Below are 15,028 nucleotides of genomic sequence, written 5' to 3'. Positions count from 1 at the left end.
AAGATCAAAAGCGTAACATTCCCTGATCTAGAACAAGACACAAAACAGGCATAACAGCCTGGTGTTTGATAGGATATGCTGGTATAAAGAGGAATACCTGTGCGTTCTTTCTCCTGGGATAGATGGATGGATGGATAGACAGACAGACAGATAAATAAATACATATAGATAGATAGATAGATAGACAGACATGATAGATAGATAGATAGATAGATAGATAGGCAGACATAGATAGATAGATAGATAGATAGATAGATAGATAGATAGATAGATAGATAGATAGATAGATAGATAGATAGATAGATAGATCTGCTTTTATTTGAACAAAAATACAGCAAAAAACACAAAACAATATTTAAGATAGATTATAGAAGAAGTAATAAAAATTAAATTTCTTTTAAATAAATATAAATCACTCTTTGCACCTGTAGAGACTGTATCTTAAAAGTTAATTCATATAGGTATAGAAAGGTAGTAGAATATTACTGAATGAACAGTAGCTCTAACGGACATTACAAAGAGTGAAGAAGACAAAGTTTTTTTTCACTAAGGCAGTTGTGAACTAATTTACATATCATTTGAAGTCTGAAGCCATTTGCTGTGGAAGGTATAGCTTCTAACACCAAAGTATAATAAAACAGTGATGGGCACATGCGAAGCTTTATCTCCATGGCCTTTCATACTACAATCCTTTGGCCAGACAAACACATGACTGGCTTTTGGTAGGTTGTTTGCTGTATAAATATCAGGGAGTGCACTGTCAGAGCGATGTCTAACTGAGTCATACCCCAGGTCCATTCTTGTCCCATCATATCCCCATCATTAAGGCTGGTTGCCCGGGCAGATAATAATGTGATGTGTAATCCTTATTTGAGCTAACGGTGACGTCAACTAAATTAGTTACACTGCATTAAAAGGTCCACAGATAGAAAAGCATTAAAATGACCGAAGGTAATCAGAACTAATTGATAATTAATTGATCAGTAATGTAACCACCCAGAGTTGGGTTCCTGGTTTTCTTTCTTCGTTGGTAATACCACTACTATGCAGTAGGGGGCTCTAGGTGTCATACTCCCTTGTATATAGCCGTGTAGGAGAAGAAGTTAGGACAAGGTGTGCAGAGGGAAGCATGGTTCTTCTCTTTATGTTCACACTCTTTGTTTAGAGTCCAGATTGAGAAACTATTGTTTCAAGCTCAATCAAGTAAGTGTTTTTCTTCGTCTTATTTGTTATGTCAAATAACTGAGGTTATTTCTGTGTAAGCTGTATTTAGTTTGTTTTGGGGGAAGGGGTTTCGACTATTGTTTGGTTTGTGACCAACATTTAATGCTAGTATGTATTTGTTTTGTTTGTAGAAGGACTTTTTGAATGTCATCTGTTTTTCATATGTTCGATGAGGCTCAAGGCTGGAATTCGACTTGGAACATGAGAATTCTATACACTAAGGATAGTGTTTTCAAAGCTTGACTGCAGTCATTTGGAATCAATGTGGAATACAACTTGTAACTGCTTCACCTCTGTCACGGGACGATTATTCCTTTGCTGTCCATCACTGCCAATTGAACCATTGACTCTATGATACAAAACCTTGGATGTACTCTATGGATTACAGGACAATGAAAAAACTAAGGTCTTCATCTAAGGTTTATTTTTTTGCTACTCATCAGACAGTATTGCATTAGTGTGAAGCTTTAGGGTATGTTATTGTATATTCAGTGTTTGCTGGGTGATGAAGCCATGTAAATACTTTTGTGTGGGTCATCGGATATAAAATGAAAGCATTTCTATTGGCGTATTGAGGTTTATCTTTCAACTGTTTCTTCACTCATTATATTCTCAACAAAGTTTGGTCTGTGGGGCCCTCCCTCAAAATTATCTTGTAGCTTGTCTCACTAGGAGTGAGTAGGTAGACGGTTACAGAATGGCACCCGAACAGGGACCTGAAGACCATCGAGATTTTTAATTAGAGTGTTTTTCACAGTTTTTTGGTCACTTAGAGCAATCTAACTGTCATCTGCCATGGATAGGGAGGAGGCTGTACCTAGTGAAGATTTTACCTCTGAATCTTTCATTGCCAGAAGAGAACCGCTGAAAGAGTTGATAAACACCTTCAGTGATCTGTATCTCGACTCCGATGAGGAAAATGAAAGACTTGTGAGTAGTGTTCCTGAGGATGATTTTCTTTTTCTACCTCCACCACCATTAGAAATGGATGAAGAGGCAGACCGCAATCCTTATTCATCAGTGACATCCCTGAATGAACGCATTGCTAAATTAGAAAGTCATATGGCGGACATCACACAGGAGGTGGGTGAGCAAGTTTCTTGGGATAATTTTGATAAACAATGTAAAAAAATGGAAGATAGGATGACATATCATGTCCAACGGGAGTGTGAGAGGGTTAAACTACAATTGGAAATGTTAGTTAAGGATTTGGGACAATCCATGGTAGATTGTTTGAAAAGAAGAGATCGGCAATGGGAGCAAAAATTTCAAGCACTGAGAATGTCTTCATCTACTCCAAAAATACTAGAAACCAATCCACAAGATAGTAAAACCCATCCTCCATCTAGTAACATGACGTATAACTTACAACCCAGCCATATTAACAACCAGTCTTTAGTTCAATATAACCCTCCTGTAAAACTTGATTTTCCCAGTTTTAGCAATACCCTTAATGACGATCCAGTTTTATTCATCGAGCGGTGTGAGGAATACTTTGTTGTTCGACCCCTCAGAGATGACGAAATCCTGGCCTCACTCTCGGCTGTACTGAAAGGAACTGCAAAAGATTGGTGGATGGCAGAGAGGAGAAATGTGGTCAACTGGAAACAGTTTAAGGAGAGATTCCTGCACTCATTTTTAAGTGAGGACTACAAGGATGTAGCAGCTAGGAAACTGCTAGAAAGGAAACAAGGGGCCAAGGAAAGCCTCAGAGACTTTGCATTCCAGTATCGTGCGTTGTGTTTGCGATGGAAAAAGGATATGTCTGAGAGAGAAATGGTTCAGGCAATCCTGAGAAACTGCAACCCGCGGCTTGCCAGTTTGCTACGAGGAGCTGTTAAAGATGTGGGAGAATTGGTCAGGATTGGGACACAAATTGAGCGAGACTTTGATGAGTCCAAAAGGTATTGGAGTCAGGTCAATGGGGAGGAACAAAAGAAGAAAATGGCTCCTGTTCAAGAACCTCAGCGAAAGTTACCACAGGCTGGCAACAGATTTGTGCTACTCGATCAGAGTCCAGACCTTCATGCTTATAAGAACATCACCCTTCCCATAATTCTCAGAGATAGTTATATCATTGCCATTGTTGACACTGGAAGCACTTTTTCACTAATCCAAGAATCTTTGTGGAAGCGGTTAAATCATCATGAGGAATGTCAATCTAGTGGAGGCCAATCATTCCTGCTGGCCAATGGATTGAGACAAAACTCCTTAGGCAAGGTCAGTTGGAGATGTGAAGTTCAAGGACAGGGTGTGGATGTAAATTTGTTTATCATGAAAGATGCTGATCTAACTATACCTGTTATTCTGGGAATTGATTTTCTGTTAGAATCCAAGATGGTATTGGATTTTCACAAAGTCCAATACTGTATGCCAGCAATTTCAGAACCAAAAACTTTTCCTTTCCCACAACATGATGTTCAACCCTCTTCATATTTCTGTCTCGCTCTACCGGGATCTTCTTTTGATGAAGAAACCTGTCAGCAGATTCACAGTTTAGCCCGAGCATCAGACACAGATCTCCCTACACAAAAAGAGATAGAGAATCTCTTGTTAAGTTGGCCTACTGTGTGCACCCGGCAGATTGGTCGAACAAATTGTGTAAAACATTGTATCATAACTGTAGATGAGGTTCCGACAAGAAAACGTGCTTACAAGGTTTCACTACCAAAGCAGCAATTCATCGAATCTCAAGTGCAAGAACTATTGGACAAAGGAATCATCCGACCATCTACTTCACCTTGGGCATCACCGGTGGTTATAGTTCAAAAGAAGGATGGAAGTTCTAGATTCTGTGTAGATTATCGAGGTCTTAACAGCAAGACGCATCTGGATGCATATCCCATGCCTCAAATTCAGGATATCCTCGAATCTCTCCATGGTGCAACGGTTTTCAGCACCTTAGACTTGAAAAGTGGATATTGGCAGTTGGAAATGGATGCAGAAAGTATTCAAAAAACGGCCTTTGTAACATCTAATGGGCTTTATGAATTTCTTTGTTTACCTTTTGGCCTGAAAAACGCTGCAGCATCTTTCCAACGGCTGATGGAACAGGTCTTACGTGAGGTGAAAGGAAAGTGTTGTATGGTATACATCGACGATATCGTTGTGTACTCCAAAAACATTTCAGAACATCTCCAGCATCTACAAAAAGTCTTCACATGTCTTCATAAAGCTGGTCTCACCCTCAATCTAAAAAAGTGCAACTTTATCCAGAAATCACTCTCATTTCTGGGACACATTGTGACACCGGAAGGAGTAAAAACTGACTCATCCAAAGTCTCAGCTGTCGAATCATTTCCTATACCACAATCCATCAAAGATGTTCAAAGGTTCCTAGGTTTAGCTGGTTGGTATCACCGTTTCATACCCCAGTTTTCCGAAAAGGCAGCTCCATTGCATGCACTAAAAAAAAAAAATGCCACATGGGAATGGACTGAACAATGTCAGCAAGCATTTAACTCCATAAAACAAGATCTTGTGCGAGCTCCGATTTTGATTACCCCTGATTTCTGTAAGCCTTTCAGAGTGCAAACCGATGCAAGCGATATTGGATTAGGAGCTGTTCTTACCCAAGAGTCTGAGGGAGAAGAACACGTAATCGCCTATGCATCTCGGTTGTTGAGAGGAGCAGAGAAAGCTTATTCTGTGCCGGAAAAGGAATGTTTGGCAGTAGTTTGGGCCGTGGAGAAATGGAGGCAGTATCTGGAAGGACAAACGTTTGAGGTAGTAACAGATCATGCAGCTCTGACATGGGCATTCCAACATCCAAAACCTTCATCACGTCTCACACGATGGACCATAAGATTGCAAGGGTTTCATTTCACAGTGAGGTATCGGAAAGGTCAGTGCAATGTGGTACCTGACGTGTTATCCAGAAGTCACAATACTCCTCAGGATATGTTGCTCATCGCTACTGCTAACAAAACCATTTCACCACCATGCAACCTACCGGCTGACCTCTCACAAATTGCCACAGCTCAAAACAGCGATGTTGAGATTCAAGAACTAGTCTCTAAAGCAGAAAAACAAACCATTTGTGACATGGCCAGGGTTCATTATGTGGTGGAAAATGGTTTTCTATTTCGCAGTGTGCCTGATGGTAAAAAAGGGCAAAAACTCCAATTGATTATACCTTCGGCACTACGGCAGTCCTTTCTGCAGTACGCTCACGATAACCCTTTGAGTGGACATTTGGGGAAGCTCAAAACTCTACTCAGGCTACTTGAAACTGTGTACTGGCCTAGCATCAGGGCGGATGTATGGAAGTACTGTAAAGAATGTCAAACCTGTCAAAAATACAAACCATCCATGACTAAGACATCAGGTCTGCTACAAAGTACTCCTATAGTTGAACCTGGATATATGTTGGGAGTGGATCTTATGGGGCCTTTCCCGAAGAGCAATAAACAACACGAGTACCTTCTTGTTGTTGTTGACTACTTCACCAAGTGGGTAGAGTTATTTCCTTTGAGGACTGCTAGAGCATCTCACATTGCTAAAATCTTAATAGATGAGATCTTTACTAGGTGGGGAATACCAACCTACCTTGTGTCAGATAGAGGTACTCAGTTTACCTCCCAGCTCATCGGCATTGTCTGCAAACAGTGGGGGGTAATTCAAAAATTAACCACTGCCTACCATCCTCAAACAAATTTGACAGAGCGAGTCAACAGAAACTTAAAAACAATGATTGCGTCCTATGTAGAGGATCAGCATCGACAGTGGGATAAGTGGTTGGGCGAATTCAGGTTTGCAATTAATTCTGCCTGGCATGAAAGTACAGGGTTTACGCCGGCAGAAATAGCTCTGGGACGGAAGTTGAAAGGACCAATGGAAAGAGCCCTACAACAGCTACCTGATCCTAACAGTCCAGTTTACCCTATACTGGAACGGCAGAAGGAACTGGTCATTTTGGTGAAGGAGAATGTGGAAAGAGCCCAGATTAAGCAAAAAAAATACTACGATCAACGGCACAAACCAACACAATTTCAGGTTGGAGACGCAGTATGGGTACGAACGCATCCCTTATCCAAAGCAGATGACGGTTTAATGGCAAAACTGTCCCCTAAATGGAAAGGTCCCGCTAGAATTGTAAAGAAGTTGGGTCCGGTTAATTATCAAGTCTCCCTTGTATCTGCCCCAGATATTATTGACACATATCACGTGCAACACTTGAAGATTTGTCATGGGTATGTTAGTTCTTCTAATGAGGAGGGAGATATGTAACCACCCAGAGTTGGGTTCCTGGTTTTCTTTCTTCGTTGGTAATACCACTACTATGCAGTAGGGGGCTCTAGGTGTCATACTCCCTTGTATATAGCCGTGTAGGAGAAGAAGTTAGGACAAGGTGTGCAGAGGGAAGCATGGTTCTTCTCTTTATGTTCACACTCTTTGTTTAGAGTCCAGATTGAGAAACTATTGTTTCAAGCTCAATCAAGTAAGTGTTTTTCTTCGTCTTATTTGTTATGTCAAATAACTGAGGTTATTTCTGTGTAAGCTGTATTTAGTTTGTTTTGGGGGAAGGGGTTTCGACTATTGTTTGGTTTGTGACCAACATTTAATGCTAGTATGTATTTGTTTTGTTTGTAGAAGGACTTTTTGAATGTCATCTGTTTTTCATATGTTCGATGAGGCTCAAGGCTGGAATTCGACTTGGAACATGAGAATTCTATACACTAAGGATAGTGTTTTCAAAGCTTGACTGCAGTCATTTGGAATCAATGTGGAATACAACTTGTAACTGCTTCACCTCTGTCACGGGACGATTATTCCTTTGCTGTCCATCACTGCCAATTGAACCATTGACTCTATGATACAAAACCTTGGATGTACTCTATGGATTACAGGACAATGAAAAAACTAAGGTCTTCATCTAAGGTTTATTTTTTGCTACTCATCAGACAGTATTGCATTAGTGTGAAGCTTTAGGGTATGTTATTGTATATTCAGTGTTTGCTGGGTGATGAAGCCATGTAAATACTTTTGTGTGGGTCATCGGATATAAAATGAAAGCATTTCTATTGGCGTATTGAGGTTTATCTTTCAACTGTTTCTTCACTCATTATATTCTCAACAAAGTTTGGTCTGTGGGGCCCTCCCTCAAAATTATCTTGTAGCTTGTCTCACTAGGAGTGAGTAGGTAGACGGTTACAGTAATAACAATATTCGTTAAAGGATCTACATTTAGATCATTGGTTTTCAACCAGGGATGCATCAAGATATCTTGCACTTATTTCAAGTAAGTTATATTAAAGTAATTTAACACTAAATGCTGCCTGATTCTGCTAATGTTTGGTCTCTACTGCAATCCTACATTTATATCCTCTGACATTTGCCATAAACAAAACAACAAAAATAAATAATAAAATAAAATAATTCAGACCATTTTTGAATGTAATGTTAAAAATGACCAGTGTTGTGTAGTTATCTGTATTATAGACTATTTTGGTTGTCTACGTTTTATGCTTAAATTAAATGCATGCTTTAACTCTCAATTTATAGTACACATTAATAGTTTAAATTGGTTTAAAGGGATAGTTCACCCACAAATTTAAATTTGATCATCATTCACCCTCATCTTGTTCCAAACCTGTATGAGTTTCTTTCTTCTGTTGAACACAAAAGTAGATATTTTGAAGAATGGCACCCATTGACTCAAGTATTTTTTCCTACTATGGAAGTCAATGGGTGTTGTGAACTGTCTGGTTACCAACATTCTTCAACAATATCTTCTTTTGTGTTCTGCAGAAGAAAGAAACTCACACAGGTTCGGAAAAAAATGACAAACCCAAGTAATCACAAAATGTTCATTTTGGGTTAACTACCCCTTTAAATCCACTGACGTAAATGACGAAATCAGCACCATACGCCATTCACGCGGTCCTGTCTGTTCTGCAGCCAATAAAAGACGAGAGATTTTATTCTCCTGCTACCAGTGACAAAATCATTACCACGCTGGTTTTGTATTGTTTTATTAACCAGTTTCTTGTCTGACATTCATTTTTGTAATACTATCTATATGCGTGTACTATCTATACCCTATGCGTCAATATGCGTGTAACAAAACATTGCTAACGTGGAAATGTATTCAGATGCAGGTTATAATGGAAAAGGAAACCTCTCCTTGATTGTGCTTCTTTACTTCAAAACACATAGGCCTACGTTTTCTGTAGTCACATTTCATGAAATTCAATTTCGAATGCAATTTTCCCCTTGACAATAGCAGCCTTAACCCGTTTATTCATACAAATAGTGATAAACAAATTAGCTAAGGTTGTATCAAAGCTTTGCTCTACTGCCAGCTCACTAACTTGCCATATATTTATTCAGTCATTTGATCTACTTAGGGGCATAAATGTCTCTTTAACAGTCATGTTTGCGAAATATGAACATGGAAATGAAATACGATACCTCCATGAATAGCCTGTCTTTTTTGTGGTACTAGGTAACGCGTGACGTCTAAGAGCCTTTATGACGGGCTCAACGTAAGTGCATTAAATCTACCCCTTTTTTGATTGATTGTAAAATGAGCCAATGGGCTTTGAGGGGCGTTGGTGCTAGAGCCCGCCTCTCGCTCAAGCTTGACCAATCACATGCGTGGATTCAATGTTCGTATTGTTGTGACCTTTGGAACCGCATCACCGCCCACCGCGTGCCCGTGGCGGAGGAAAACTATATATAGAGCCGGATGACAGCAGTAGGGGACGAAATTGTAAAACACCCAGATAGAGGGGGTGGAGATGAGCTTATTGGGAAGGTGAAACTGCAAATACCTTACAGAAAATTGGGAGCATAAGAAGAAAAAAAAGCATTTCAGAAGTCTATCAACTGGAATACCTTTATGTTTAACTTAATGTGAAGAAAGTATTTATATCAGAATTTTTCTATTTTGCACTAGTTAAATCTACTGCAACTACTGAAACCCGTCATTTTGTAAACTCAAGTAAGTGTTTCATTTATTGCATTACTATGTTTGTGATTTGTCCTGTTTTCTAAGTGCTCACTAATAATGTTGATAATTTCAAAGGCGTTTTCTGTAATATAGTTTAATGAAACCTTAAGAGAATTTAAATGAAGGCAGCTTGCTGCGTCAGTCGTGGGCTGTAGACTTAGCTGGGAGGGATTGCCAACTATGGCAAAACATCGTCTTACACCAGAAGATATACGATATTTACATAGAAATGCAAACGAACAATCGCCATAAAATATGAAATGGGCTACATTCAATTTGTCAGCATATCTAGTTCGTATTTCACATAATATAGCTTATACTGCTGTCTTGTCTTAGATGTATACCTTGTGTGATGCCTTTAATGCATTATCTGTGTTCAAACTGTACATTATGTCCTCGCTGTCGCTTTACCCTGTGAACTGGGTGGGAGCGACGATACGATCTCTGACGGCGTATAGCCTACTTGCTTTAAATGTACAAACGAAACATATTTTGATCTATATTTGGTAAGTAACTCTTAATGTGAACATTTTATTCGTTCAATTTAAGATTCGAGCGCATTCATCCCCTTATTTGCTTAATCGACGGTCGTGCGCTTATGTGCGCGTGCTGACTGGTTTATATTTCTCCTCGTGACACGTTTAGGCTTAATTATTAAAGTCTCGCATTCTTGTGTCTGATTTCCTCACAACACCGTCAATTTTACAAACTCGGATGTCATGCTAAAGATCTAGTTCGATTATGACGACAGCAGTGGATTGGTAACAGTTGTGCAGGGTCTAGTCAGGGCAAGTTAGATAGGCTATTACATAACACTATCAGCTCCGCGAGTGCCAGTGCATCCTTCCTATAATGGTAAACTGCATTTATAGGATTACCTTAGTGTACCTTACAGAATTTGCTGTCTAGAATTTAACTTAGTGTGGAAAATTCAACCAGTGCATTGAAGCGTGGTTTTAGGGATTGTTTGTGAATGCATATGCAAAATGTAATCTTGCTTGTAAGCCCATGAATGCGCAAGCTGTTTGTTCAAAACATTCAAGCTATTTTAATGAACTCTTTATTAATGAAACTGACAGATGAAACCATGTTCCAATGTATTATTTCCAGCTGAGAATGACAAGCCAGGGTTATTCACGCTAGTTGTTTTTTTTGTGCTCCTTTCTAGGAACCGGATCAGACGTTTGTAGACCGAGACGTTCCCTCTGCAACAGCACTTTGTTTTGAACCATTTTCCCCCAAGTTTCTGTTTATTTGCCTGGCTCCAGCTGAGCCTTGCCCTCTGGTGGCTTACAACACAATACGAGAATTCAAACAGCCAACGGTGATACTCCAGGGCGGCGCAGCAGCTATGCAGCTTGAAATCCAAGTAGCACTCAACTTCATTATTTCTTACTTGTACAATAAGCTGCCCAGGCGACGTGTCAACATCTTCGGTGAGGAGTTGGAGCGACAGCTGAAACAGAAATATGAGGGACACTGGTACCCGGACAAGCCATACAAAGGGTCTGGATTCAGGTGTATACATGTCGGGGAGAAAGTGGACCCAGTTGTAGAGAAAGCAGCCAAAGAAAGTGGGTTGGACATTGAGGATGTCCGCAACAACCTGCCTCAGGACCTCAGTGTCTGGATTGATCCTTTCGAGGTGTCTTATCAGATTGGGGAGAAGGGACCCGTCAAGGTGCTCTATGTGGATGACAGTAATGAGAACGGACTGGAGTTGGACAAGGAGATCAAGAACAGCTTTAACCCAGAGGCCCAGGTCTTCATGCCCATTAGTGAGCCTGTAGGCATGTCCCCAACCTCCAGTTCCCCGTCCCCGCCGTTCGGCCAGTCGGCGGCGGTCAGCCCCACCTTCATGCGCCGTTCCACGCAACCATTAACCTTTACCACTGCCACCTTCGCCGCCACCAAGTTCGGCTCCACGAAAATGAAAAGCAATGGGCGGAATGCCAACAAGGTGGCCCGAAACTCCCCCACCAACCTGGGCCTGAATGTAAACAACCTACTGAAGCAGAAAGTCATGTCCACATCGATGCATTCTCTCTACGGTGTCGGCTTGGGCAGTCAAGCGCAGAAGCCCTCTGCCCTGTCTCCGAACGCCAAGGAGTTTGTGTTCCCCAATCTCCAGGGGCAGGGCAGCCCAAGTGCAATGTTCCCCGGGGAAACGTCCCTCAATCTCAGCCCTCTCCCGTTCAATAATGCCTTTGATGTGTTTGCAGCCTATGGGGGCCTTAATGAGAAGTCCCTCATGGACAGTCTGAATTTCAACTTGAGCAACATGCAGTATTCTAACCAGCAATTCCAGCCAGTGATGGCCAACTAGAAAACGAGAATACTACCAACGACCAGAGATATGTGATTGGGCGGCGGGAAGCAGGTGTTCACGTTTGGAAAATCACAACAAAAAAAACAAAACAAAAAATGGAAAAAAAGAAAATCGAAAAGCAACACTTCAACTGTAAAGTACCAGTGAATAAGTCAAAAACGATGAGCCCAAGGGTGAACAATGTTGTTCCCTTGAGTATTTTTGTCATCCTTTTTACGATTAAGCTTGTTGTACAATCAAGCTTAGTTATCTAAACTCATACTGTTTTTTTAAGTTGTTTTCTTTTGCCAACCAAGCACAAAATTATTTTTACTGACTGTTTTAAGATATCTTTATGAAGAAGAAAACTACAAATCAAGGCCTCTAATAGTATTCAAGGTAGAGCTACACAGCCAATTTTCCAAGGATTGGCCTGAATGCTGAATGAGGGATTTCTTGGTCTTTTTTCTAACTGTATAATTAATTTAGTAGAAAGTTTGTAAAATATCAGAGTATATATTGTTTCTACGACATATTGCATTTATATCTTTTTACTACTCCAGTGATCTGTGATGGCTGCAGCAGCTTTTGTTATATTTTTTTTTATTGAAATTGTAAAATGAAATCCATCTTTAAAAACATCAACTATTCTAAAGAATGTGTACAGAATATTCCATTGTGTTGGGATTTAAAAATATTTGCTTTTGTTGGGAGGGGGGAGGGGGGAGGGAGAGTAAAAACAAGAGTTGTATTTTCTGTTAAGAGTTCAAAGATTTTTGCTATACTATGGACAAAATGTAATCGTATATTAATTTTGTACCAACATTGTGCAATACTTGACAAAAACAAATAGTATAACAAAGTATTTGGAGTCAGTGTCTTACATGTAAAGAGGGACTGATAGTTTATTAAGTTTGTATTAAAATGCTTGAAATGATACTCTTGGTCTTAAGCTTGTTATTCAAGTCTTCATTTTACACATTTACTTATTTTCTACTCTCATTACGAATTGAATATTAGGCTCTGAACTCGTCTACATTTTTTTTTCTCTCTTAAAAATGCATCATCTTTTCATTTTCACTGCTCAAGAAAATGTAAAATGTGTACAATTTCATAAATGGGTTTCCATAATCTAAATGGCTGTTACTCATATAGTGTAGCGGGTCAGATCAGCATTTATTATTCTAGTCACAAATCGTAAGTTACACTTCTCTTTTACATTTATTTATCTGTCAGATGCTCTTATCCAAAGCAAGTTGCAATGCATTCAAGGTATGCATTATATCAGTATATGTATTTCCTGGGAATTGAACTGACTCGTGCCATGCTCTTTCAGGAGAACAGAGGAGCTTTTAATGGAATTATTAGAGCTTTATATTTAAAACAGACTTTTCTCTTTTCTAGCAGGCAGTTCCAGTTTTACTAATAGTTGCCCCTAAACCACAAGCATTCACTAAACCTCCATAAAGAGAACGCCTAATCTTGACCAGGTTTGTTATGCAAAAAACAAGTCGATGTATTTGGATTTTCCCATAATGCTTCAGTAGAAATATGTAAAGGTCCAGATAAGTTTTGTAGTATCATTGTTGTTGCTGAGGCTCAGCGTAAAAACAGGTGCTGCTGGATGCAGAATGAACGGCTGTAAGATTGATGTCTAAGCACGTAACAGCTCCCCTGAATCCAGTAAGCAACATGGATCTATATTTAGTGCTATAATTAAGTTAGTTGATTGAGCAAAGTGAATTGAGGAGGGAATTTACAGATGAGTTAACCCACAACCTCACTTTCGTCGGTATATTTTGTCACCCTCCCTTTCCCTGCATAATGTTGCTGTCTAATAGAGCGAGTTTCTGCGTCTTGCAGCTAAATTAACTAAAAAACACAGCGAGGCTCCATGTGAAAAACATGAAAATCAGGATAAACAAGCACTTTTATTCATTTATTTATGATCATTGCTTTTGGAGCATAACAAATACTTCCTAAAAATATGATTGAAGCGATTGGATTACAAAACATTGCTTGCGAGATGCTAATACCAAGTGTAAATGTGGTCTCTTGCTCTCATCTGTTTGTCAGAGCTACCACCTTATAGCCTAAAAATGCAGAACAAACAAGGGTGGTTCCCAGGTGTAATTGTCTAAAGGGAGGTCAGGAAAATAAAGACCTCGGAGAGCATCTTCATCTGCCGCCATGGCTTCACGGTTGTGTAGGTTTCAAGCTTGGCAGCTAGCTTTCAGTGCAGCTCTGAACTTTGCCAACTCAGTGTCAGAGATGAGTTGCAGCACATTGAGACAGGTGCAGGCTTCAGGGTGGCAGCAGAAGATACCATTACATCCACCGTTTATCACCAAATGCTGCGTGGGGGAAGAGGATAGCAACAGACTGGGAATACCTCAGCCTCTGTCCTTGAAGGAGAGGGAGGGCTGACAGGTTGTGGAGGATGATGGGAAGTGCTTAGTCACTGAAGGGGATCACTTAGATTTTCATTGTTTAACAACAAGTCACTTATTATGGTCACCAGGCTTGAATGTGTTAGCTAAAAAATATAGTAAAAACAGTGATAATGTGAAACATAACTACAATTGAAAATAACTGTTTTCTATATTTGAATATACTGTACAATGTGATTTATTCCTGTGATGCAAAGCTGTATTTTCAGCATCATTACTCCAGTCTTCAGTGTCACATGACCCTTCAGAAATCATTCTAATATGATGATTTGATGCTCAAGTAACATTTCTTAATACTATCAGTGTTGAAAACAGGTGTAATGCTTCATATTTATGTGGAAACCATTTTTGATGAAAAAGTTAAAAAGAACAGCATTTATTTGAAATATTTTGTACATATAATTGCTTTTACTGTCACTTTAGATTAATTTAATGCATCTTTGCTAAATAAAATTATTAATTTCTTTAACCCAGCTAATATAATTATCTAAATATGCCATGGTAATACTTCTTATATTAGAGTAACAATTACAGAAGAATAAAATAAAGCATATTTTGTTCCCTTTTGGAGCTTGGAAGGGTTCAGTTTGAGCAGATGTTTTAAGCTATCATCACTGTCCTCATCAGTGTTCATTTCAGTACATTCAGCATCTGGATCATATTCACAATCTCAAACATATTCTCAAAACTATCATTTTCAATGACTTCAAAATCAATATTTTGATCGCTGACAGCTTCTTCACCAGATCCACCATCAAGTGACAGTGACACTAATATTTGATTGCATTCATCTCTTGCTCTGCAGTAAATCGCTGAGCCATTTCAAGTTTTGCTGATGATACTTCCTATTCTTTTGTTTTCTGCCTGCAGAAACTATGAATGAAACAACACTTCATCATTGTGTATCAGACATTGCCACCTTGATAACCAATAAATGTGACATGCACTTGTTCAGTCATCATAAAATTCAATTGTTGTTGAACACCATGGGTCGTTAGCAATTTTTACACTTACTGATCACAAACTTTTGAATAGTATTGTGTATATATTACTGTAGACAAATAAATAATAAAAAAATACTATTCTATTTAC

At 39.3% G+C, this 15,028-nt stretch overlaps 1 protein-coding gene across 1 annotated transcript; it reads left to right on the top strand.

The window, feature by feature from the left end:
- Positions 1-7,322: 7,322 nt before the first annotated feature.
- On the top strand, positions 7,323-12,423 carry tob1a (transducer of ERBB2, 1a). Its single transcript, XM_077211823.1, has 2 exons — positions 7,323-9,169; positions 10,347-12,423. Exon 2 carries the CDS (start codon positions 10,530-10,532, stop codon positions 11,502-11,504), a length of 975 nt encoding a protein of 324 aa, XP_077067938.1. The 5' UTR covers positions 7,323-9,169; positions 10,347-10,529; the 3' UTR covers positions 11,505-12,423.
- Positions 12,424-15,028: the final 2,605 nt, after the last annotated feature.

This window comes from Siphateles boraxobius, unplaced genomic scaffold, assembly GCF_051911475.1.
Source record: "Siphateles boraxobius isolate OS27281-9 unplaced genomic scaffold, OSU_SipBor_1 66, whole genome shotgun sequence".
Taxonomy (NCBI): domain Eukaryota; kingdom Metazoa; phylum Chordata; class Actinopteri; order Cypriniformes; family Leuciscidae; genus Siphateles; species Siphateles boraxobius.
Note: the sequence above shows the minus strand (reverse complement) of the source record. Positions and strands in the feature narration are given on the sequence as shown.

What these genes read in the sequence shown, in the direction of transcription:
- tob1a (XM_077211823.1), top strand. Translation starts at nt 10,530, where the DNA reads ATGCAGCTTGAAATCCAAGTAGCACTCAACTTCATTATTTCTTACTTG.